Below are 26,593 nucleotides of genomic sequence, written 5' to 3' on the forward strand. Positions count from 1 at the left end.
GTTTTACCTAACTTTATTAACTACAAGATTTTGTTGGCAATTTTTCTTTTACAGTCTTAGTTAACTAGCGCTTCAAACGTTGTTGGCGCCAGCGCATTTCTGGTTTCGCGCCATGTGCCCGTTTCATTCACAGTGTGCGTTAGCCGCATTGTACAACTTGCGCCGGTGTTGCGGCTCGTTAATCGTTTATTCGTGACGTGGCGATAATCTGTTAGGCCACTCGAACCAACAATGCACTTTGTTTAGAATCTACGAGCTTCCGTAGCGGAAGTACCAGTTTCCTTCTCAGCTGCTCATTAGCTGAACTCGGGCAGCGTTGTGCCATGGCAAGCAGTGCAGTGAACGCATTGTCTTACTTCATGTTCATCGGCAAACTAAAGGTGGTGTTTTAATCTTCGCGGAAGCGTGTTCTATTAAACTACAACCTGCATAAAACAAGTCGCAGTTTTCTAGCTGTTGCTTTTTTTGTTAAGCATATTCTCAAATGCAAATCGTATGTATTGCGATTCTCGCAGTTAGTCTGTTCGCGCGGTTTAAAAGGTAACTGTTCGTCTCTGTCCGAGATGTATGCATAGTGAAGCGCATATATGCTATTCGCCGGTTAACACCAGACTTTCTGCGATGTACTGCAAGTTCTCGCAAGTCCTTCCAGGCTGTGAAACACGGGCGCACCCTTGCAAGGCTAGACCAAACCACATTTCAAGTATGCTAGCCACTGATATATTGCATCCATCACTCACCTTGCAATCAGGGAATCAGACGGACGGGCTGGGTGCTGAGAGGCGTTCCTGACCCTGAACGCATCTCTGGACACATGTACAGGATGTCAGTAATGGCCATGATGCTCGGAAATGATCCTGACGCTGGAGTTAACAAGGATAAGTACGCTAGCTACCTTTACTCTTTTTCGGAAAAACATTCTTCAAAAGTAAATGATTGTGCAACCTCAGCATATAGGCGTTGTTTTCCTGGGGCACGAAAATAATCATACAACCCCAAGAAATTAGAGGTGTTTTCTGGGGGCACTATGGCATACGTCGGAATGCTGAAGCAAATAATTGCAAAGAGGCAGCAAATGCGCCTGCAGTTTGTGAATGCAAAACGAAAAGACGAAGCACCTGCGGCACTTATAGCTAAAACAGTTGTCATGTGCTATTAAGGAATGGTACTGGCATACAGCTCTCGTCAAAAGTATGCTAGCCTGTTAAAGATCAGTGAGGAGTTGCCAGGACGGTTGGTACAAATGTAGAACTTGTGTAATATGCCTGCAATCTCGGAGCTATGAATGGTTATGTGGAGAGTAGCCTTTCTGTTTGGAGAGCTTCAAAGACCCAGAAGTCTAAAGGGAGCCCCTCTGGAAGCCTTGGCCATCCTTGCTGCTTATGCATACATTTTGCAAAAACTGTGCTTTCAGTTGTACTTGGCATTATGCGTTAATGATGTGCGCTACTGCTTTTGCAGATGTATCAGGATGGCACTGGTTCATGACATGGGAGAATGCATTGTGGGAGATATCACACCAACATGTGGTGTCAGCAAAGAAGAGAAATTCAGACGTGAATCGGTATGATTCAGGCACTGCCTGTTCGCTGCAGTGCTCGCAATGTTTTTCTATTCCAGGATGCCATGGACAGCTTGGCAAAGCTAGTTGATAAGGTGTCCGCTGAAGAGTTTAAAAGTCTCTGGGAAGTAAGTAATTCTTTTGACAGCACACTAATTCACTTAAATGCACAATGCCAAAGAGTTGGCATAGTAAGGCAGCATGTGAATGTTAATTCTTGAAGGCAATGGATGCTAAGTGCATAATAATGATAAAAGATGAATATGGATAGAATGCATGTGAAGAAATAAGCGGATCACAGACCCAAGCAGCATTTTGAAAACTTGCATCCCATGCGCGTTATTTGAAGTTTGGCTAAAACGTATGACTTGAGCAGCAGTGACTTGGGTACTGATATGTGATCTGTTGCTCTAAAGCTGTGAATATTTGCATACTGTTAGAAATTAAGTAGGTGTAACAATGCTAAGTCATTAAACACATGTACTACAGTTAAACCATGCACCGTGATTGCCATTACTGATAGTGCCTGCATCAGTAGTGCTGCAAGTGCTACATTTACGCATTTCATGCGGCATAAATTAAAAAGGGCATGTAAGGATGCTATGTTTCTGTTCTTGACTAGAACGCTTAGCTGTGGAATAGTTTAGGATTGAAGTTGCAGAAAAAAAAATTTTGAAAGAAGCAAAAGCTTAAACAATGTTGTGCACCAACCTGTGCTCTGTTTCTCTGCCTAGTGGGACTTTGTTTCTATAAAGGGACATATCACCCCCAAGCATCCAGGACATTATTCCTTGTTAATGACGTACAAGACAAAATTAATAGATTTATTGCCTGACAGGAGCTGCAGATAAAGATTACAAATGCTGCATAGACAGCAGCTGGAACTGCTTTAATTTAATGCATATGCTGTTGCTGGCCTATGCCAACTCGGACAGTCGATTACTTCGCTTGCTATAAATGTCAATCTCTCTTTTGGAGGTGCAATTTACCAAATATCTAAATTACAGTAGTAAAATGCCAAGGTGTCTCCACATTCTTTTATTATCCTTCTTTAAAGGAGTACGAAGCTCAAAATTCACCGGAGTCAAAAGTAGTCAAGGATCTGGACATGTTCGACATGATCCTGCAAGCCCACGAATATGAAGTTGAAATGCAGGATCCTGGTCGGTTGCAGGAGTTCTTCGACAGCACGAACGGTAATCCTCGTTGTGGCAACACTTCAGCATAACAAAGGTCTCAGATCTTAAATGAAATGCTTCGGGTTATTAATGAGCAGGTTCTTGTAAAATTGCCCAGTTGCTACAGTATTTTCATACCACAGCATATTTTTATTCCTTATTTGGTGCTTTCTTGGAAATCACGGTAGTTACTTTCAAAGAAACTGCACAATAGATAAATTTGAACCAGTTAGAGAACTAAAACCAGGTATAGCGCATAAGATACACAGAGCCAAGTGCCATTCCTTTTTTGCTACTACAGCAGTTTTTACACTGAATATGTTTGTGAACCACACTGCTATCTTACCAGATGCATCATGTGCTATGTGTTACTATTCACTTCTGAACATCAGTGCTTAAAGGGAGCAGAGAAATCAAAATGCCGTGCTTAGTATTCCCTTTTAATTCGCTCACTCCACCAGCACGCAATACCTTGTTTCATAGAATTTTTTTTAAACAGCAGTCCCAGGTTCCTGAGGGCAGCTAATAACGGTGAGATGCTGAAGCATCAGTGCACATTATCATAATGTTTGCTGATGATGATGATGAATTTTTATACCGCAAAGGCTGCTTTGGCCAAAGAGCGGTATGGTACAAAGTAGTTTCATTGCACAAGGTGTGGTCATAATGTTTAGGCGCTTCTTTTAAATATGGGCCTGTTGTTGTGATGCAACACATTTCACAGATGGTTTTCCTGTGGTCATTACTACCCAAGTCCAGACATTTTGGTAGATGCCAGGGTTCCCAAATTACTGCTATTTACATAGGCTTGAAGCCGTCAAGAGTACAGGTGCTACTAAAACATACACAGTATTTCAGCCAGCAGTTACATTAATAGCCATTATTGCATAAGTGTTGTGAGCCACTCATTTGATTGTTTAGCCAGCATTTGCCATGACAAAAATGCACGTGCCTTGGCTTGGACAACTAAAGCAATATGCAATGATTACTGTTTTGTGTAACTCGTGATCAGTGCACCATAGCTGTTATATTTGCACCTATGCTGTTTAACCTGCTGTGGTGTAATGCCGTGTGCCTGATTTCTAGGTAGATGCCAAAAACGCTGGGGATAAAAAGTGGTTCATAAAAAAAAGCTGGTATACATTTAGCCTTTGTGATTACCAACAGAATTTGTTATTAAAAAAAATGAATAAAGAAATGACAAGACAATCATGAAACCTGATGCGAGAAAGCTGCGACAGTAGTTGAATTTACCCTGAATGATTACTTTGATGCTTTTTACTGTAATGAATGCTTTTACTCTTAAAAGAACAGAACACTGAACATTAAGGACCCAGTTTTTTTTGGCCCAACCGAAAGCTTGTTTTCTAAGCTGCTGTACTCCACAATAGTTCTATTGGAAATGCTGTAGGAAATTTTTACCGAGAATTTTTAAATCAGAGCATGTGCCTGTTTTTGTATATTCTGGATGCTGGAAACCATGATCAGCAAACACGCTGGCGATTGCACGATGGCAAAAGTTTTGTAACAAAACTAGCATAACAAGGTATTTTTAGTGTGTGGAGTAGCGTCCATTTCAATTTGCATACCCAAAGCTGTTACGGCACAGGGATTTATGCCTCGTCAGCAAAAGTTTTAGTAGACCATGGTTATCGCTCCATCCAAGAAATACAAAGCACTGTAGCGTCATCTAGTTACAAAAGCTAAAAGCACATGATCGATGATTGTGAAGGGAGTGTTGCTTTTTATCGAACGGTGCACCAGAAAAAGTGCAGACTATAATAAAACATGATGAACGCTCTTGAAATAAAAACTGTGCATTTAAAACAAATAAGCTATATATTTTACCGAGATTTGATCACGTGGTGGACTACAGTGCTAATAGCAGTTTTTGCCGCAAGATGGCTATTTATGCAATTTTCAATGCCAAATTAAAATTATAAATCCTTATTTCTTTGACACTGCAGTGCTCTATCCTTACAGTCTGAGGCATGATCTTTTCGCTTCGGCCATAATTTCATGACGCGTTTTGGTCAACGTTTGGTCCATTTAAAGGGTCACTGAAGACTGATAGAAGTTGGCCTGTATCAGTGGGGTATTGCGTTCTAATCACAAAGAAACCAGCCTCAATGAAAACGGAGCTTTTACAAGCTAGGGAAGTCCAAAAATCAAAATACAGGTGTCGCTGTGAGCAGCCGATTTTGCAAGTAAAATGCAAAGTGCGCCAATGCCAGTCTTTGGGCGCGGATCCCAGAGGCTACATTACACTGCCATTCAGTTCAAAACAGTGGGAAGCAACTCATCCTTTTTGATAAGGAAGTCATGAGTTTGAATCGAATGGTGGGAAGATTTTTATATCCAATTTCCTTGCTGATAAATGTGTCTTTCGAAGCCGGACAAACGTCGGCATAGACAGAAAGAGCCAGGGCCAGGGAAACAATATTGACTGAGACAGTAATTAAATGGAGTTGTCCTCATTGTCACTTTAAGCCGAGGCTTCATACACGTGACAGAATTTTTCTGTAGGGTGAAATGGGTGGCACTTCTGGTGGGTGGAGGTGGGGTGGGAAGGTGGGTCGAGAGTGGCAGGTGGAGAATGGTGGTTTGGTGGGTGGTGCAGTAAAAGGGTGGCTGGTGGAGAATTCACTCACCGAGGCTTCACACACAATGGCGGCATTTTTGACAAGTGCCACTGGCACTGCTACCACAGTAAAAAGAGAGCCGAATGTTTGAAGTCTCTGCTCCTGAAAGGTTGCACTGAGTAAGTGATTTTAGTTGATAGACTGACTTAGTACTAGCAGTTCGCTTATCTCGAGCAATCAGTTCCTTTTTTTTTCTTTGGAGCATAATGGCCTTAGTCATATCTTGCCTTATTCATTTTACCCTGAATGAATCACAGGAAGGTTCCAGCACCGCATTGTCAAGCAGTGGACAGAGGAGCTATACAAGCTGAGAGATAGTCACCTCTCGCAAGGGGAGAAGTGATGTTGGCAATGTATGGTGGGATCAAGTGACCACAGTGGATTCTTTATCATGTGTGAAATAAATATGCCTTAATTTACTGTACATTTCATGGACGTCAATAAAATCTGACTGCGATAAAACACCTGTTGTACAACGCCCCAGACGATCGCACTCGTCACCTTGAGAAAATCTTCTCTTGCAAATACTCCCTCTGTGCTTCAAAATCCATGCCTACACTTGAAAATTCACTGCAAGGGACCTGGAACAGAAGAGCCAGATGAAATGCAAAGAACTCAACCGTGCTGTCGTGACAAGGAAAAAGGCGGATGAAAAGCGAAACACTACATCCTTCTGATTTATTGTGGTAAGATTTGCTGATTGTTTGCTCCATACTTTCAATTCTGACATTCAGAGATAGCAGCGCATTTTTGTAAGCTTCACTTAACAATACTTATTTTGATGTAACACAACAATGCACAATACCTATCTTGTGACGTTTTCACTTTTATGTTACATTTATGTTCGCACCAATGCCAGCATTTTACACCACTGCACTTGAAATGAAAAACAATTTCGTGGTTTCTTTTCAGTCTGGTACACAAATCCAAATACTGCAGCAGACATCCACACAGCTCAACATTTTTGTTAATGTTCACAGGATGAATTAATTTTAGCTCCACAAACTGTAACAAAACTGTGAAAAAAAGAAAAGGTTACCGAGATGCAAGCTATATTGTACACTAACATATTTGAGCCAAATGCACTGCTTGCATGCAGTTGACAAAAGCACGCATACATGCACTCTTTCATACACACAAACTGCGGATAAAACCTGTTCAGTGAAGAATTGCAGCCTTTCTTGACTTAAAATGAATTTTTAATTTCCATGAAAGTTCAAAGTGGCTTTAGGTGCAACAATGTTCCCAACTCAACTAAATAGTTCCAAGTACCTGTGAAACCTGGTAACACAAAGGCCTAGACATGTTAGCTAGTGCGAATAAAACGGCGCTCTGTCCGCTGTTTTATTCGCGCTAGCTAAAATGCTGCAGCCAGTGTCCCAGCACCAACTAGCCCAACTTTCCTGTTTAATCACCAAGGCTTAATTTCGGTGCCCAAAATGCCGCCGTTAATGATCCGGCCACATGTGCAGTTAAGAATACATAAGTGCCCAGCTAAGTGCTCACCTTCACAACTGTATATCCCAGGATTTCCAGCTGTCGCAGCTTTGTTGCCACCGGGCCAAGCAGGTGGTACTCATTGCTACAGTAGTCCTCCGCTCCCAAAAGCATGATGGCCAACCTAGCCATATAAACGTCAGGAGCTGAGTCTTGTATGACAACCAAAGACAGCATGAGCAATTAATGCGTTCACATAGATAACCGACTGAAAAGGATATGATGCATACAACTCAAAAGCCAAAAAACGTGTTGCTTGTGCACCTGATACCCTTAACATCACACAAGCAAATTCTCTGCAGACAGCTATCCATTTCAAGAGCAGAAGGATGGAGCAACATTACCTTCTCACTGGTAACCAAGGGTTTGCTCGAAAGTCATGATGGGAGATGAAGCCAAACTCTTTTCCAGCATAGCACTCGAAGTCTAAAAAGAAAGTCAGAATGGCACAATATAATATGCAGTTTCTGCTGTGAAACAAGCAACTTTGCATTACTCAAAAAGCTATTGTTGCGTACCAATATGATGGAAGTACGGTGACAGGGTCCCTGGTCGTACCAGTCCATCTCCTCCTGCCAAGTCCTTTAACACATCTTCAACCACGCGGAAGAGCTTGCTGCGCTGTTGGTCCTCTGTGCACGAAACAATATGTGCTGTAAATTTTTCTTGATAGCATCCCTTGAGTAAACGCTGCCAATAGTACGCCTCTTCTTTTTTGCTGCAACAATGGTTCTTTGATTTAGCAACATGCAAAATTTGGTTTGATAAATATATTTTTCTGCTGCAGCAACAACGCGGACCACGAGGTACACTGCTGTCAAGGGCTCTGGATTAATTTTAACTGCAAGCGGTTCTTCAAGGTGGACTGAAATGTTAGTCCACAAGCATTTTCGCATTCTGCATCCATCAAAATGTGGCTGCTACAACAGGGAACCTACTAGTATCAAAGAGGTTGTCAAGGTGATAGACTGGCCACTTAGCTAGATGCCTGTGCAGCTGACATTAAAGCTCAAGTTTTCAAGGTTGAATGCTCAAGCTCACAAATTGAATCCGAAGTTCATGAAGCAGAGTTCATGAATGTGAGCACTGAAAAGTTTAAAAGAGATGACCAGGCAGCTGGCTGACACAAAGAGGGAGATTGTTGAGCTTAAGCAGCACAAAAGGAACATCAACGTGGAGATCGTAGGGCTTCCAGCTACTTCAGGTGAGAATCTAAAGATGACAGTGGGGACAATGGCCACTGGTCTGGGAACCGGGCTGTCAGAGGGAGACATTGATGTGGCCCATCGTGTGCCATCCAAGGATAAGAATAAACGAAATGTTATGGTAAGATTCTCAACCAGGACATCCCACGACAAGTTTGTGTCTGCAGCTAAGAGAACAACTAAAGATGAGTCACTTGGACTTGGAGGGCACTCATCCAATCTACATCAATGATCATCTCTGTTTAGAAAACGATACTGTTCAGGAAAGCTTGTGAGGTGAAAAGTGAGAAACAATGGAAGTTTGCATGGATATCGCAGGGCCGGGTTTTGACTTGGAAAGCTGAAAACTTGACTGTCCTACATATTCAGTCGGAAGGCGACCGTGAGAAAGTTGTGCAACTGCTCGCACTGAGCACTGTCTTTGTCCATATGGCTCACCATATGGACAATCTTTCGGACCTTAAAAAACAAAAGCGTAACAATTTTTCAGTTTTCCACTGCAATGTGTGAAGTCTGCGCAGAAACGCATAGGTATCCTACATAGCGCGGCAAGATGTTTTTTTCAGCATTATTGCTGTGAGCAAAATATGCTTGAAGGCTGACGAGACAGTCAATATGCAGTGCTCGCTTAAAACTGCTTAAAAATACATGAAAAATCACCACACCAGCACTGCCAGAAAGCACCGGTACAACTAACTGGTGCTTGGTACTAATCCAATAATATACTAATCCAATTTATCCTTGGATGACACCCGACATTCTAAAAACATCAAAACAAGAAGGCAACTGGTACCACAAATGGAAGCAGCATAGAAATAACGAGTACTGCTCAAACCAATTCAAACGTTATTGAAAGTAATTCAGTTTCCTTAATGAGGAAATGAAAAATGGAATACTACAGCATGTTCATTGAAGAATCTGAAGGCAGCACCAAAAAAATTTTGGAGGTAGTTAAAGTTGGAGTTGGCCTCGGCTCTGACATACGTGCACTGCCTAATGTCATAATTCAAGACAGAGTGGTTAGCTTTACAAAGTATTTTTGCAGACCTAGGGCATACTCTGGCTGCACAGTTTCCAGGCACATCGGATTTTATGCGCTCATCAAAACTTGCTTCTGATAGCTTTGCCATGTTTGAAGTAGAGACGTCACATATCGCACGAATAGTAAAAAATGTACACATTAATAAAGTGGCCCGGTTTGATTCAATTACAGTCAAATTAATAAAAGATAATATGGACACTCTGGCAGTCCACCTCTTGCACACGTTTCATCACTGGCAGGAGTGCGGTGTGCATCTGAATGAGCTTAACTTGGGTAAAGTTGTGCCTTTATATATAAAGACGGAGACCGTTAAAGCGGCTCAAGTTTGACTGATATCTGTCTTAAGAGAGATTAATACAATTTTCGAAAAAGTGTAATGAGTGCAGATAACATCATTCACACCCGAACATAGTATTATGTACCCAAGTCAGCATGGTAGGTTGCAGGTCCCACAGATCCACATCAACTGCAGTACTGGTAGTACTAACCCAACAAATTAACAAAGCCTTTCACAACAATAAAATTGCTATCGTTTTGCTAAACATAAGGAGAGAATTTGATTCTGTTAGCCAAAGTGTACTATTAACTAAGCTTCATAACTATGGATTCAGAGGCAAAATGCAACTCCTTAAATGCTACCTTTCTGACAGACAGCAATGAACAGTGATGAATGGCGCCGTGTCATCAGCTCAATCAGTAGTCTCCAATGCACCACAAGGCTCAGTTATTGGACCCATTCTTTTTTCACTATGTTAATAATTTTTCCTCCATTTCATTGTAGTCCAAAGCAGTAATGTACACAGACGATATAGCACTAATCTTTGCTTGTGACAGTTTAAATGAGCTGAAAGACAAAATTAACGAGAAGCTTTAGAGAGTTCATTCATGGTTTAAAAGAAATCAATATTAAATATAAATACTGACAAAGCTAAATACATGGTTTCAACCCCAGGAAAAAACAGCTCAATCGTGATAGGTGTAATTTATTCCTAGAGCCTGCACGATTACAGTGAGCAGCCGCATTTAAATATTTAGGGGTCATGTTTGAATCAGATATGAACTGGCAATAGCATATAAGTAAGACATGTTCAAAGCTAGCTTGTGGTTGCCACATGTTACTAAAAGCCCGTGAATGTTTTGGCACAACGGTTCTACGTATTTTATATTTCTCATTTGTGCATAGTTATCTGAGCTACTGCATAGCATCATGGAGCAGTACATATAAAACATACTTAAAATCTATTAGCTGCCTACAAAAGAGGACAGGCAATAAGAATCATTACCTTTTAAAACAAAATGGATACTACAAAACCACTGTTTGACCTGATACGTGTGACTCCTGCTGGGCTACGTTCATTATTAAGTGTTGCTGATACGATGCAGAGGATAACAGCACATTATCACCCTCTGTCATTAAGCTTACATATCTTACTAGCTTGCAGTAAAAGAGCTGCAGCGAACAGCTGCTTTAATTTACCAGTTGCCAGGAATTCTTACGGTCAAAGGCTAATATAATTCCACGGCGCTCTCAAATGAAATTTTATACCCACAGACGTGAAAGCAGCAAGCAATATTTCCGTGGCCATGAAGCTCTTCTTGTTCAGTAGATAAGCAATATAATTGAACAGATAGTCACCTTTGACATTGTTACCCTCTGTAGAAAAAGTAAATGGCTGTTCTCATGTCTGCTTTTAGCTTTTGTTTTTTTTTTGTCACTCCGTATGCCAAACGATTTTGGTACCTCGATCAATTGGTCCCGCTACTAGCCGGTCAGGTTATGGGACCAAACAAGTTTATTCAAGTTATGTGTAACATGTGGGAGGATGAAAGTATCAATAATAAATAAATATTGGAACCTTGCATTCAGAGACAGAACGCCACACTCACTGGGCCACTACAGCAAATCAATGCCGAAGATTTAAGCATTGTCTTGCGGTTGCAAAGAGAGCAAACTTGTTTCAGAAAATGTTCGCTAGCCTTTTTTTTTTAGCTCAAATTTCAGCATAACAAATTTTTTTTCTTGCTTAAAATTACTGCCGATGTGCACAGTTCCACAGCAGAGAGTAGATGAAATTAAAAGCAGCTGCAACATGTGTTGCAATGAGTTTACTATTTCACTGTAGTTTCCCACTGAAAATAAAGAAGCATACACAAGTTTTGCAGAGAGGAAAAAAGTGACAGTGTAATCACGATGTTAGCATTCAGTGTAAGCACAGAGAGTAACAAAAAGAGTGGACAGAGTAAGGCAAGTCGCGTGCTGCTGACACGACTCATAATGTCAGCATAAGCACTGGTAAAGCCAGCCGGTTATATGACTAAAAATGGTAAAGGTGAGAAAAATCTGTAGGCATGATGCTGGCGCAGTTCAAAATATGAAACAAACAAAAATATCCCAGGTTTTCCTTGTCCGTAAGGGAAAGATGTGACAGCAGGAGCTCTATCACACCGCCCGCACTTCAGCACACATGAAAACCTACGGTCCATTCAATCCTAGATAATATATTCATTGGCCAGCAGGAAAAAGGAAGAGAATCTGGACAGGTTAAACCGCGACAACTATGGCGACAGTGTGGTAAAAAATGAGTATTACTGGTATCTCTTGTCCCTAACAGCACAGCCAGAGTAGACTGCTTTGCAGAGCCCAGTTACTCTTGAACTTATGTAAATTTTTGTGCTAAAGCTGTACGTGAGGTATGAGCCCTACTGTAGGATAGGGCTCTGAATTTTATATTATGACTGCCTATGATTTTCTAATGTGCCCCGACAACTACTATGTACATGGATGCTTTTGCATAGCACACCTTAAAGAAATTCAGTCATTCTGAATGGCAGTTGTATTTGTGATCCCATACTTGGCAGCAGACCAGTGTAGCCACAGAGTCACTGTGACCGGTATGCAGCTTACAGTCCAACACCACCTGGCAACGGCCAGAAAAACCTTGCTGCTCTGTATCTAACGACAGTGCAATACCTGACAAAATTCCTGTAACTATGCTCCATTTGCACCCCAACCACTCAACATAACTGACAACTAATGTAAGAGCTTGCAACCTTTTATTTTAGCTTGAAATTCGTTTCTAGCATAAGGGTGCAGGGCAGTTGGTGATTTATAACAAAGAATTGCATGCAGTGCAACACAGACATGCAGACACACAAGCACTGAGGCAGTGCTTGTGTGAGTCAGTGATGGTGTGTCAACTTGTCTTTGTGTGTCGTTTTTTTCTGTGTTGCAATTTTTCATCATCACTGACATTGGCGGCTTCAAGAATGGATGACTTCTGGGCTTTGATGGAAAGCTTGTTACGCTGTCATTCCAAGTCACTCCTTGAAATCTGGAGAGCACTGCCTCTACATATTCCATGTCTAAAATTAGAGGGGCCACTTAATCTCTGCCTTAAGGGCATGATGCGATAGCATTAATGGCTTAATGCCCATATGTGCAAAATTAGTCATTCCCGACTTTACAAATTCATAGATCGCTGGGAGTTCTCATACTACTCCTGGTGCAATGGTGCAGTGGTTAAGCGATGCACAATTGCCCTGGTAGGAGGCTGTTTCAAACATAGCCACCGGTGAGGCTTGTGAGGCCCAGGATGCTCTTCCTGACCAATCTCTTGTGACCAGGCATCAATTTAACTGCAACCTGCCACGGTGAACAGTTTGTTCACAATCTGGTGGACAGGTTGCCACCTGTGACTGTGGTCAGGTTGTGATGATGTCTCAAGGTCATGTGGCCTATGTGGCATATGGGTAACGTGCTTTTTTCACTCATGCAGCTGCCAACGCCAGGTTTTCCGCTGAACGGGACCCTTAACGCTATCACGTTCAACTGAAGACATCACTTACCAGAGTTGCTCTCAGTCAGCAACGGAGGAGGTGCAGACCACATCCAAGGAATGTCAAGCTCGGGGCACTGCAGCACAACACACCGGTTGCACTCAAACAACATTCTGTCAACACTTTCCTTCAGCTCTGGGGAGGCTGCAATGAAAGGGCACAGGAACAAGCAGTAAGTGGAAGGCAGCAATGGCTGAAGATTGAAATACATCAAGCACTGCTGTAGCACATTATTACTCTTGCACAAGACATCAGGAGGGTGAAACTGACCACGTATAAAAGTGCACCAGGCAATGAGAAAATTCTCATTGGTATAACATCAGTGACCATGCATTGGATGCATTACAATAACTGCCTGGGACCAAGACTGCTGTTATGAATGAATCACGAGTATTAAGAGTGCAGTTACTTCAATTGGCTGTCTTTCCAAAAGCAACAGAATAGAAATATCAATATACAACATAGCATTATAGTTTAATATGCCCATGTGTTTCATGAGCAATAATCTTCTATACAAGATGCACTGGTGCATAAAAGCCTAGTGTCAAGGAAGCCTAGCGTCAGGGAAGCCTAGCATCAAGGAAGGATTTTGCTGCACGTGTAAAATGTCTTTACGGGCACTGTGGCTTAAGTTTTTATTTAGGAAGCACCATCTTAGATCCAATAATCAGCGTTTAATATTTACAAGGCATTTTCTCTGGATCAAATCTATAAACTCACAAGGTCATGACACAGAATTATATTACTAGATATGAATTTCATTCATGCTGGAGCTGCTAATATACAGCTGGACCAAAACTATCTCAAGCGATGTGTGAGATATGTTGGCCCTATGGCCACACTTATTGTGCCAGTTTTTTTTCATCCTGTTCTTGTTGAGGCAACTACCGGGTAAATGTAGGATGGCCCGAGTTTTTCTACATTTTAAGAAAGCAGATTAAGCACTAGTGCAAAATTATTGTAGAACTTCTTGAATGTCACAATACTGGAGACTCAAAAAAGCACAATGTGGAAAACTTCGCCGAAATAAAATAATGCACCAACAGCATTTCAGGATGCCTTTCAAAAAGAATATTCCACAATAATTGAAGACATAACTGTGATTCACAATTTTTACCTTATTTCTGAACAATAATAGCCACATTCATGTAATCTTATGAATTTTACTAAACCTTCGATAAGGTTCTGCATGACAGGTTCAAATTGCAGTTGTACTTGCGCAAGCATAAGTGCAAGTAAAGCATGCTAAATAAGTAGCAAGGGTGTTTAACCTCCCTATGTGTTATATATATATATATATATATATATATATATATATATATATATATATATATATATATATATATATATATATATATATATATATATATATATATATATATATATATATATATATATATACATATATATATATATATATATATATATATATATATATATATATATAATTTTCCAGAAATTGAAAAACATAACAGGATTTAATTCATCACGTTACGGCTGGAGGAGCAGCCTTTTCAAAAAAGGCTGCTCCTCCAGCCGAAATGTTGTAAATTAAATCCTGTTATATATTCGATTTCTTGTGACTATCTGATATTGATCAATCAGCTGCCAAGAAATCACTTTTAGTGATCGCACGCACGCACACACGCACACACACACACACACACACACACTTTGGCAGCTGCGTCCACCCTATGCCTGCAAACTGCATATATAACAGAAAATTCCATATTTGTCTATTCAGGTCATAAAAAATTCCACTGCGCAAACCGCTGGTCTCTTTCAAATCAAGCACAGACCATAGGGTAGCTTATGATAGTCTGCATTTCCGATAAATAATTTAACATAAGAATTTGCATGAACTGCCCGGAATTAGTGAAAAACTCGAGTCATCTGCACGCAGAATTTTTAGTGAGGCAAGTAGGATAGCCAATTTGAGAGGCTCCACCATCTGGCGAACTGCGAGGCAACCAATATCCCTGCTCGGAGCTGGGTTAGGTCTCAAGTACCTCAGACGGCACAGCCTGTCAAATCTGCTGCTTCGCTCACCCAGACGAAAATTCTCAGCGCAGACTGCAGTTTTTCGCCGATTCCGAACAATTCAGGAAAGTTCCAATGTTTGAATTGTTTACTGAAATGCGCAGACCATCTGTTACGTATCAGCCTTTTTTCGCTCACTGCAGGTGCTCGTGAAATGCAAAAAAAATACGTCACATGGCCGCTTGCACGTCATGACAACAGCGCTCTCAAACATTGTGTGTAGGAACGAACACATCATTTAGCCCCTGTGCGCTACCGCTTAAAGGGTGACAGGGAAGCGACGCAGCAGTTGGCTGTAAGATTTACGCCAGCAGTATGCTTCCCTTGTGGCGCTCGATGATAGTGACCAGCAGCCACAGTGCTTATCGCTTGCACTCGCATAATCGCACAGCCAGCGCCTGAGTCGCAGCCCTGTCACCTTTTAAGCAGCAGCACACCGGGCTAAATGAGGTGTTTGTTTGTTGGGCAGAACGTTTGAGAGCACTGCAATCGTGGCGCGCAAGCAGACATCTCACGTGGTATTTTTTTTTGTATTTTGCGGGCACCTGAAGAGAGTGGAAAAAAGCAGATACGTGACAGATATGTTACAAACTGTTCAATGGTACCTTTGCGGACCGTTCTACAACTTTCTCATTGGACTCTTTCCGCCTATCTTCATTGCTTGCGAAGTTGGTTACTTAATCTCGACTAATTATGCAATTAAGCCCAATATAAAAAAAAGTGTGAGTTGCTCCATACAATAGCCAGCAACATGTATTTGGTCATGTAGGCTTAGAGTGCCGCGGCATATTTTTAAGCCCTGGCTAAAGTTAGGACAGGAACCTCCTGATCTAACCTTGCTGCTTTCAAAAACAATTTCTTTGCAATTTGCCATTGCTTTCAGCATTGCACTTGGGTAAATTTCTACACTGTCTAGAGCTGGCAGTGAAAAATGCTGTGAACAGTGCTTACAAACACACCTTCCGTAAAGATGTCCAGCTTCTGTAAGAAACCTACACTGAAGATATTCCGTACTAGTTGTTCAGTGAAGCAGTCCAAGTGCAGCAGGCTATGTGAAAAATGGAGGATGTCTATGACAGGCAGCTCGTCCCTTTCTGCCATTTCCACAAGGTGGGTGGCATACAGGCTCCCAAGTTCTTCAGAGCACTGCGGCTTATAGTTCACCTTTAATTGAAAGAGACAAGAAACTTTTAGACTGCAGTTTATACACGCAAGACCTCATGTGCATTTCTGCATACACTTATGTGTTACAGCTAGGGCAGAACTGACAAGCTTGAAATGCTCAAGTGTTAGAGTACTGTAGTGCTCATAATGCTTATGTGCAGTTATGTCAACTAGCATGTTGGCTGAAGAGCCTTTTGTGTGAAATACCTGATGTCACTTTAAAGCCATTCAGTGAAACAAAAGGGAGAGAGAAAGAGTAAGAGATAAGGCAGGCAGGTTAATCAGAATGTGCTTCGGTTGGCTACACTACACTGGGAGCAAGGGAGGCATGCATGCAAAGGGGAAAGAGGGAAGTGGTGAGGAGCATAGTCATAATCTGGCACACAAGTACAACACCCTCGGGCATCAAACAAGGAGGAATAACATAAAAAACAAACGAACATTGTGGAGTAATTTGTGCTAGATAATATGTGGTAAAGCAAAAAAATTAGATACACACAAGCATGTGCAGAATCAAAAACCCATCAATGTCACCACATTCCTGTCGTAGTGCTACCAGTGTTTTGGCACCCTTTTTTTTTTGTCTTTGAAAAAGCATTGAAGTAACCTGCTGCTGCACACTAGAACAACCTGAAAATGCCCAGTGAGCATTGTACACACGGCACAATTTTCACTTTAAACTGGTCAAGGCAGGCAAAACTAAAATGTATAAAACTGGTGACTCTACAATAAAGTGCCATTATGGTTTTACAGATTCAGATCTAACAATACAATTCATAAAAGAGCAGTGTACAAATATGGGTAAACAACAAATGTCCTAAACAAAGACTACTAACAACTGTGCTCTTTCACATAACTGACCAATGCATAGTATGTGGCTGTGTCACCACAAGTGGCATTTTCGATCACTGCACTCTAAACTTCTGGTTCCAAATTTGTAAGCTTCGTGCTTCCAGAAAAGAACTCAGGGTATTAAAGCAGATTATGGCAAAGCAAACATTGCTCAACGCTCATGCTTGCTTGGCAGAGAAGTGAAATTAAACAAGGGACATTTGGCAGTAACAAAATAGCAGTCCACACAGTCCCTATGTTACAAGGTTGCTGTGCAATGCCTATATTTTTTAGAACCCAAATTGACAACTCATGCCAATAGCAGCAACAAATGATTGGCAGCTTGTCGGACTTTCCAGACTTGAAAAAAGAAGCACAAAGTAGGAAAACATTAGGCGCTTTGCATTGCTTTGTTCACCTCTGGCTTTGCTTTCCACAAAGCTTCCTGCTACATGCTGAAAAGGCAGCCTTTATTTGACAATAAACTTGCTCTGGTGGCATACTGGATGTGGTCGGCTGCTAAGCCCAAGGGTGTGGGATCGAATCTCGGCTGCGGCAGCTACATTTCACTGGAGGAAAAATGCAAAAACGCCCATGAACTGTGCGATGTCAGTGCATGCTAAAGAACCCCAGGTGGTCGAAATTATACCGGAGCCCTTAATTACCACATCTGGCATAGTTCGTGTGCGGCTTCGAAGCATTAAGTACCAGCACATACCACTACATACCGCCAACTTTCACCATATGAAGAGAGACGATCACCTGAAGCTACTTGAGTCTCCTTTCCAATAGATTCCAATAGATGTATCAATGATGGATCAATGACAAGAACAAGCCTGAGGACCACTCCAACAAACAGTATATAGTGTATTTATTCTCTTATTTTGGTTTTGTATTTTTAAATCTTTCTCAAGGATCCTACACGGGAGGGTGTAATCAAATGAAGATATACACCCAACAACAACAGCTGCACATAAGAAACTTATAATTAGCAGCTACTTTTGTAAAATTTTGTACTGCTAAATACAGGATTGAAAAATTAAACTTACTGTAAAATGGTTCAAAGGTCTCGCTTAGATCACACATCATCCGACCAGCAATGACATTTCCTTTCTCAATGATGCTTTTCAAATAGGGAGGATGAGCATGATGTTCAAAATATTTTTCCACCCACAGTTCACAGCATTGTTTACACACAGGCAAATGGTACACCCCACTACTCCAAACAAAATTTTTTTGCCGCAACACAGCAATGCTGTAATTTGCAGAGATTGCCATGAGAGTGATGGCACACTATCTGGCAAACAGAGCACACGCAGATTATGAAACAAGTTCTCACAATGTGCTTGTTTCTTATACAGCCAGTGATGAATCAAGATTAAACTACTCAGTGACTCTTCTTGAAAGCTGCATTGTTTTATGGATTTTGCTATCATACAACTTCTGTCTTCAAGGCTGCTACCTATTCACTAATATGGCTTAATAGCAGATGATAGCTGCTGCACATATGTTAAGATATAATGACAGGAAATGTTTACAGTATTCAAGTTAAAGTGTTGCATTCAGTTTCTACACTGCTCTCCGCAGTTTTTAAGAGTAAAGCATTTAGCTTCCATTGACGCAGACAAACTTCACGCCAGATAAACAAACCTTGGCGCAGGCTTCCATGAGCGTCTTTGCAAGTTCCACCTTAAGGCTCTTCTGCAGGGCAGACTCACACAAAACTTCGAGGGTAGCAGGGACATAGAGCTGGTGCCCCAGTATGCACTTCAGTGCTTGCCGGAAAGTGGAATGGGTTGAGAGAGGAGTGCTCTCTTCGAGGATGTCCGCCCAGACCTGAGCATCGTCGCGTGAACAGCGCCACTGCTGCCTGCTGTTGGGTGGGAAGAATGTTGCCATCAGAACGGAGGCAACGTGAAGGTCGGGAATCTCCTGGCGCCTCTGAAGGATGCAGTCATACCATACGCCAGGCAGGTGGTGCTCCTGCAAATAGGCATAGTTGGAAAGAAGCGAGCCTGGCGGCACATCAGTTGTCATCACACTGAATCTGAGATGCTAGTAGGTCTACTGCAGTGATATCCAATGGGCCTTATCCTGCAATAGTCTTGGCCACCCTATCTTGGCATACATCCCAATTTCTAATCTCTGCTTGACACTATGCCACCCCAGCTGGATTCACCTTCGTTTTGTGTACACTCCACTAGCCTAGCAGGCCATCGATTTACAATTCACCTCATTACATGTACTGCACAAGTACATTTCCTCTTCTCCGCTTCAACTAAAATAATGTTACCCTGAGTTTCTTCTCCAATCTATGCTTCTCTCTTCCAGCCTCTCAATATTATTGTTATCATTTCCTTTTCCATATCTCACTGCACTGCCCTCAATCTAATTTCATGCTTTTTTTTTGTTAGCTTCTAAGTTGTGGCCCCACTGACGATTTTTGTATATTGCATATATAAAAAAATAAATGCCATCACTAGCTGCTTTTCTTGCACTAGAGAAGAGCACGATGCACTTATCAGTCAAAAATGAAGATGTGAATCCGAGCGACTGCTCCCGACAAGTGGTGGTCCCGGGCTCGAACCCCGCACCAGGACGAATTTTTCTTCAACGATGAAGTTTCTATGAAAGCTGTATGGCTTTCTATTGTAGCCAAATGGCTGTGCTTGAGTGCACGCTAATGAGCAATTCCTCCCTTATTACTCCCTCCTGGGGGATTTCCCTAAAAACACTGTACGAACACAACAAGGCATGAACAGCTGAGCATCATAATTGCTGGACATGCTGCATGGGACGCGTTCGTATCCTATACATCCCAGTACGCTAGCAATGCGAAGAAGAGATGGGAGGCATCAGCAAAGTGACTGCAGGCTGAAGGAAACACATCACAATAGTATCACTATGCAGACTTCGTTGGTGCTATGCTTTAGCTGCGTACAATTGAGTGGCCATGTTCATGCAGACTGGACTCAAGAAGAGATCATGAAGAAAAAAAGACACAGTTCCTTCTAGTACTAGTTGCAAACCACTACTAGCGTAAGTTCATTTTGTGAAGGTGGCTGAAAGTGTGTACAACAAATAACACCGTTCAGACAAATAATCTCACACAACTAGAGGGTCATTTTCGATCACACATCACATGAACGTTTAACATGCAAAAATGAATGGTTCATTTAGACCACTGTGCCTTGTAGCATGCTCTCAGGTGACAAGCATGGCCAGAGGGTTTCAGCTAATGCAAGCAACATTTTCCCCAGTGTCATATTTCCAACAAAACAAAATGCAGTGAAATCAATATACAGTAGTATCTTGATTTGAATTTTGGCATGATATGAATTTGTAAGACTCCCTGGCCAAAGTGCACAGAGTACAGAAATTTGGCTGTTCCGAACATTCCCTTGCACTTCCATGGATGAGAAGAACCATCATAATATGTGGCTGCGCTTGCAAGTATCAAGTGCTTCTTGGCACTGTCTGCACTGCGATCGCCAGTTGCATGGTATGCATCATGAGCACCACGTGGTGGCATGAGGCCTGCACATTGTGGAATCTGAGATTACTAGATGCATGATCAGTGGCAGTACAGCATGCACAGCAAGCTTGGATAGGTGGCACACGGCCGTGACTAAAATCCCTTTATCCGTAAACAGATATGCATTTCCCGTGCTCCAGTGAACCGATTTTGTTTATTCTTTGATGATAATAATTTTGGGCGACACGATTCAAACCCGAAGGGGACCAAATATTTGTTCGATAAATGTGTAGTCCCAATTAAAATACTAAAGTGTCTGTTAAGATAAACTGCAAATTTGAATTAACGAGGTTCCTCTATACAAGCACGTGCAACTCCATTAAAAAAATGGAAAATAAAGCAGCAAACTGTTCTCAATGAACAAGAATTATTCTATCTAAGAACTTGTGCTCCCTAATTCAGTAATCAATAAACTAAGCTAGTAAGCTGTCTGCATCAAGATGTTGCAAATGCAAAAAACCCAGGCATGAAATATGCACAACTGGTGTTCATAAATAATTTGGAGGACCAATTCATTAAAGATAAAGCTAAACTTGCAACAAAACTCGAAGCCTTTTTCTCACCAGGGACATCACACTCAAGCTTCAAAAGGAGAAAAAAAAAACAGAGGCATCCAAGTACTAGCATGCACAGTAAGAACTCGGTGCCTTTATGGGAGAGTGAGGGAAAAGTGAAAGTGGTGTGCATCGAAAGATAACTCGGCCTAATGACAAAGATGCTGCTTTCGCTGAAAACAGAGATAACCTAGAACACACCAAAGAAAAAGAAATGCAGGTATCACTGGCACAGGCAATTCTACAAGGAAACTGCAATGATTTCAACACTGTTTTACGTGAATCACCGAGGCTAGGCTAAACTGCCAATAACTTCCAAACGATCATCATGGAGTTGTTTTTTATTTTTACTATAGATGTTATCAATTTGAATTGAGCGCTAGGAAAGAAAATGCTTTATGTTTAAATCAAATTTTCTAACTGTGTTCTTGCTGCCAAACAAACATCAGCATAGACGCAAGGGGCCAAACAAACAAGTTTTTTTAAGAATATAAATCGGAAGCAGTTGTTCTCAGAGTCCCTTTAAAGATGTATAGACACCTAACTTTTGAGTGTGTGTTTTCTTCTTTGTAATGAGGCATAAGGCATTATTATACACGGATTACTATGTGGTATTTTCTTAAAACAGCTAAATAATTTATAATCAAATTTTTTTCTCGCGCTGTTTCAGTTTCGGTTTCAATAGTCGAACGATGCCTGTGACGTAAAGAGAGGTTATAGGTCATGTGAGGCATGAAAAACTACAATTTAATCGGTGCTTCAACATTCATTGTCATTCCGGCTCTTGAGGAAGGCTGGCTTCAGCATTGTAGTGAATTAAAATGATGAGGCAGCGATTATATCACAGTTCTTTCATTTCTATATATGGCATATACAGGGTGTCCCAGCTAACTTTAACCAGGGCTTAAAAATATGCCGGCGCAATCTAAGACGACGGGACCAAATGCATGTTGCTGGCTATTGTATGCAGCAACTTACATTATCTTTTGTATTGGGCTAAACTGGATATTTGTTGAGATTAATTCCCCAACTTCATAAGCAACGAAGATATACGAAAAAGTCCAGTGAGAAAGTTGTAGAAAAATCCGCGAAACGTCCCATTGAACAGTATTTAACTTTTCATCTATTATGTATAGGCTTTTTTCGCTCTCTTCAGATGACCGCGAAATACAAAAACTACCACGTGAGATGTCCTCTTGCGCGCCAGGATTGCAGTGCTCTCAAACATTCGGCCCAACAAACGAACAGCTCATTTAGCCTGGTGTGCGGCTACTTAAAAGGTGACAGGGCTGCGACGCAGGCACTGGCTGTGCGATTACGCGAACGCAAGAGATAAAAATTGTGTATGCTTGTTGCTATCAAAAGCCACGAGGGAGGCATATTGCTGGCAGAAATCGCACAGCCAGCTGCTGCGTTGCCGCCTTGTCACCTTTTAATCGGTAGCACACAGAGCGAAAGGATCTGTTCATTCCTACACGGAATGTTTGAGAGCATTGAAATCGCGGCGCAGAAGCAGGAATGTCGCGTGGTATTTTTTTTTTATATTTCGCGGGCATCTGCAGTGAGTGAAAAAAAGCCAATATGTAATAAAAGCAAAGTTAAAAACTTTTCAGTCCGACGTTTTCCGGGCCATTCTACAACTTCATTGACCTTTTTCGCCTACCTTCGTTGCTTGCAAAGTTGGTTAATTAATCCTGACTAAATATGAAATTAAGCAAAATATAAAAAATAGTGCGTCTTGCTCCATACAATAACCAGCAGCATAGATTTGGTCGCGTCATCTTAGAGTGCCTCGGCATATTTTTAAACCCTGGCTAAAGTTAGCTGGGACACCCTGTACAGGCATGCTATACATGGCATATAACCACACGTTGACGTCACAGACACCAGTCGGCTATTGAAACCGAATCCGAAACATGACGAAAAAATTCGATTGTAAATTTTTTCATGGTCGTAGGCGAATACCACGTGGTGATTCATGCATAGTAGTGTCTACCGCATCATTGTAGAAACGTGAACATGCCAACAAAATAAGGTGTCTATACTCCTCTAAGTAGTTAAGCCATGCAGAAATCCAGCCACCGGGATTCTTGCCTGCAGGATATAGCAAGGCAGATGAGATGAGCTGCTCTAAAATATACTCACATTCGAAAAGTCATCGTTGAACTTGTGGCACTGAAAAAGTAGGAAGAACTGGAGAGGTGAGAGCTGCACCTTCACGTTTTCCATGACGTCCAGAGCACACTTCTTAGAATGGCTGTTTCCGAACCTGAACAGGAAACTGCAGCAGGACAGGGCCCGCTCAGGGTTCAGTGCAAGTTGGCTGTGCTTGAGTTCTTCAACCAGCCTTTTCTGAGGAGAAAAAGAAAGGTGGAACAAAGCAGTAAAGTAGAGTGAATTATGCTATACGCAAAAACGCGCAATGTCGGTTTGTCTGATTTGAAGCCCTCGAGTATAACACAAGGAAACTGACTGCTTTAATCTGACCTATCCTCTGTCTGTTCTTAAGTATATACTTTCAAAGCTGCAGCCTTATGACGCACAAAGGAGAAAGAAGGCTGCTGACCAAATAGATACTCTCCCACTCGGTGCAGATGAAACCAGAAAGCCTGCAGAGTATCGAACTGCATCTATACTACAAGACATGGTCTACTTTCTGCACAGCACAAAACATTTACCAAAATGAACAGAAGGGTAATGTGAGGGACCGTGAAACATGCAAAGTAAGCCTGCTGTTCATGCTTACTTGGCAAGTCAACTTTTTTTGCCTATATTTGGCAATTCAAAAGCTATGGATGACACATTGAAGCCTACTAAAAGGCAAGAATATATCTGCAAGAAAGCTAGGCTGCGCTTGGAGGAATTTGTTAGAAGGAAGATGCGTCGCACCACTAAGGTTCGAAGAAGGATTTAAGTAGGCTAGATGAGCTGCTCTGGTTGAGACAGAATAATGACCACCACCAGCACGAGACAGACATTATTTCTCATGACGAACGTTAAGAAGGGTAGGTTGTTTCGTTTTCATAATTTAAACAAATAAAAGCACATCTCAAAAACAAGAGTGCATTACAGTTTTCATGGCGTGGCATTCACAGCATTATAAACTTTTTCTCTTTATGACCTAATTCTAGCAAAACATTATGAACAAAAATCCACTACTCTTGAGGAAACTAGTAATGTAGAACAATACCACTATGCATCGTATCATTTCAACACGCTCACACTTTGAAGAATTTCAAATAAACCATATAGTGATGACAATAGCTAACCTATTAAGTTTCCTGGTAGGAACTTTTCAAGTTATACTCACTGCAAACATGCATAGTGACAATCAGAACATTGATGCATTGGCAAAAATTTGAATTTGTTTTACGTTCGTGCTTGCAATAAAGAGCAGATCTTACACTTTCGGCAGCTTCAAACTTGGTGCCATTAAGACAGCAACATAAGACCCAGGACAAACGTTCGTGCAATGCAATGGTTCCTGGTTACGACACAGACAGCATACTGGAAGTTTATAACAGGGCAGGCAAGGCTAATTTATAAACAACCCGAAGCACAAATAATGTCGGCATAAATTTAAACTGCTACCAATTACAACTTATTCTGCCCCTCTTGAAGCTCAGCTGCCAAAGCTTATATCTTAGTTTGGTGACAGCTCTTGGTAATCTAATTTATTGGTTAATCTAATGAGGCAGAATGGTTTTTTATTCAAATACAAAGGTTTCACATAGTTGAAAAAATGTTTTCTGCATGACTGTGATGAAATGAACGTCAGTTGAAATTTTCTTATGAGAAAAACACTCATGAAAACGGCACAGAACTATGAGTGTACCTCAAGTCCTTCTCTTGCATATTTTGGCATCATCGAGGTCTTGTTGTAAAGCTGAATGAGTGCATCAAGCACCGATACCGAGCCAAAAACATCATTCAGCTTTTCCATCCAGCGTTTCGCATATAAGTTCATCAAATCTCGGCTCCTGCATTCTCGCAAGAATTTAGAGCTTGCCAAATGTTTGATGAGAAGAACGTCCACGTCGGACATGTGGATGGCTAGGAGGCCAGTGAATTCATCTCGGAGGTAATCACTCCACCCAACACTGTCGAAGATACTTATTATACCCACAACCTCGGTAGTCCGCAAGAGTCCTTCGCTCCTTCGCAGCATTGCTAATTCTTTCGCTTTTTCAAAAAGTGCGGCTGTCTGCAAGCGGCCCAGCCTGCAGAGTCGCAGCAGTTTTGACATCTCAGCGACCGAAAGCTTGGCACTGCTTTGTAGGCAGTGCTCGACGAAAGGTTGCAACCTTCGCGGCTCTCCTGACGAGAACCTCACCCCAATTTCCAGAAGTAGGAGCGAGTCGGAAGGAGAAATGTCATCTCTAAAAGAAGAAAGCATAGACGCCAACTTCTCCATCACGAAATCCAAGTATTCGTCGGTAAAGAAGTAGCCAACATGACATAACACAGCCGCCATTTTTCTATAAGAATCAACCGAGAAAGGGACGGAATCAAATATCTCCTGAACGAGGGAACACACGAGTGCGCTGACGACGAACCCGTTGCGTTTTAAAAAGTTGGCTGCTTCAGACAACTTGGCCAGTGCAGCCAAATCCAGCGCCTGGCAATCGGCAATACACCGCTGCTGCAGCTTCACAAGCACGTCGTGGTTTTTCGACACACACAGCCTGAGCAGCGTGTCAAGCAGACTGACCGCCTCTTGCGGTGTGAAACTCTCCATGTTTCTGTCTATCTCGTTCAGAAGGTCGACAAAGGACCGCTGATGGTGAAGAGCGGTAAACATGTCGACGGTGTCCGAGTTGATAGACGACTGGATACGTATAGTGAGGCTGCTGTCGCGGTAAGCCCACTGAAAGCTATCCAGTATGCGGTACTGGATCCTGGCGAGTGCCTCGGCAGACGCCACAAGATCTTGTGGCTTGGCTGGCGTGGCTTCCTCCCCAGAGAAGACAAGGTGCAGCACTTCATCCACGGAGCGGCACGCCTGGAAACGCTTCTTGAATTCGTCCTGAGGAACTCCCGCCGGTTCAAGCACGTAATCTTTGTAACTAAGCGGCGACGAACTTGCCTTAGAATCATCAACTAGGTTTTTAGCCTGCGACAACACTCGAGTATAAGAAGTCCTAGCAACACACGATGGTAGGCGGCAAAGCAGACGCCGCGTGAAGGCGACGCTTGTGATTACGTTCATTTCTGGGATATACGATCTGAGACCGGTGAGTTACATTACACAAGGGCAGTTAAGGCCGCTCACGAAGGTCTAGAAATTCTTGTTACTTTAACATGACAACCGCGGAAAAATTCATACGGAGAGCGAAACTAGATACAGAGCTCATTTTTGAGCGACATGCACATACAAGATAGGATCCATATTGAAGGTGCTACCAAAACCTGCACGCGCAAGTACGCAAATACGCAGAAAAGCGAATTAAAGTTAAAACTAACGTCAATATGTTGAACGCGTTTTGAAAGGTTATTTATTGTATACT

At 41.9% G+C, this 26,593-nt stretch overlaps 2 protein-coding genes across 3 annotated transcripts; one reads left to right on the forward strand and one right to left on the reverse strand.

Moving 5' to 3' along the window:
* Positions 1-98: 98 nt before the first annotated feature.
* LOC144099091 (5'-deoxynucleotidase HDDC2) lies at positions 99-5,843 on the forward strand. Its single transcript, XM_077632175.1, has 6 exons — positions 99-380; positions 752-882; positions 1,462-1,564; positions 1,621-1,689; positions 2,619-2,757; positions 5,639-5,843. The coding sequence occupies exons 1-6, from the start codon at positions 324-326 to the stop codon at positions 5,722-5,724; spliced, it is 585 nt and encodes a 194-aa protein (XP_077488301.1). The 5' UTR covers positions 99-323; the 3' UTR covers positions 5,725-5,843.
* On the reverse strand, positions 5,764-26,493 carry LOC144099087 (uncharacterized). 2 transcript variants are annotated; one of them, XR_013307305.1, is made up of 9 exons: positions 24,922-26,493; positions 23,232-23,438; positions 18,648-18,980; positions 15,954-16,166; positions 12,972-13,106; positions 7,397-7,510; positions 7,223-7,304; positions 6,888-7,002; positions 5,764-5,962 (listed from the first exon to the last, which is right to left on the reverse strand). XR_013307305.1 is itself a non-coding variant. In XM_077632172.1 (9 exons), the coding sequence occupies exons 1-9, from the start codon at positions 26,293-26,295 to the stop codon at positions 5,879-5,881; spliced, it is 2,649 nt and encodes an 882-aa protein (XP_077488298.1). In that variant the 5' UTR covers positions 26,296-26,492; the 3' UTR covers positions 5,764-5,878. The 2 variants fall into 2 exon arrangements, 1 of the variants encoding a protein (XP_077488298.1); XM_077632172.1 differs by having other exon boundaries at positions 15,962-16,166; positions 24,922-26,492.
* Positions 26,494-26,593: the final 100 nt, after the last annotated feature.

Source organism: Amblyomma americanum, chromosome 7, assembly GCF_052857255.1.
Source record: "Amblyomma americanum isolate KBUSLIRL-KWMA chromosome 7, ASM5285725v1, whole genome shotgun sequence".
In the NCBI taxonomy this organism is placed as follows: domain Eukaryota; kingdom Metazoa; phylum Arthropoda; class Arachnida; order Ixodida; family Ixodidae; genus Amblyomma; species Amblyomma americanum.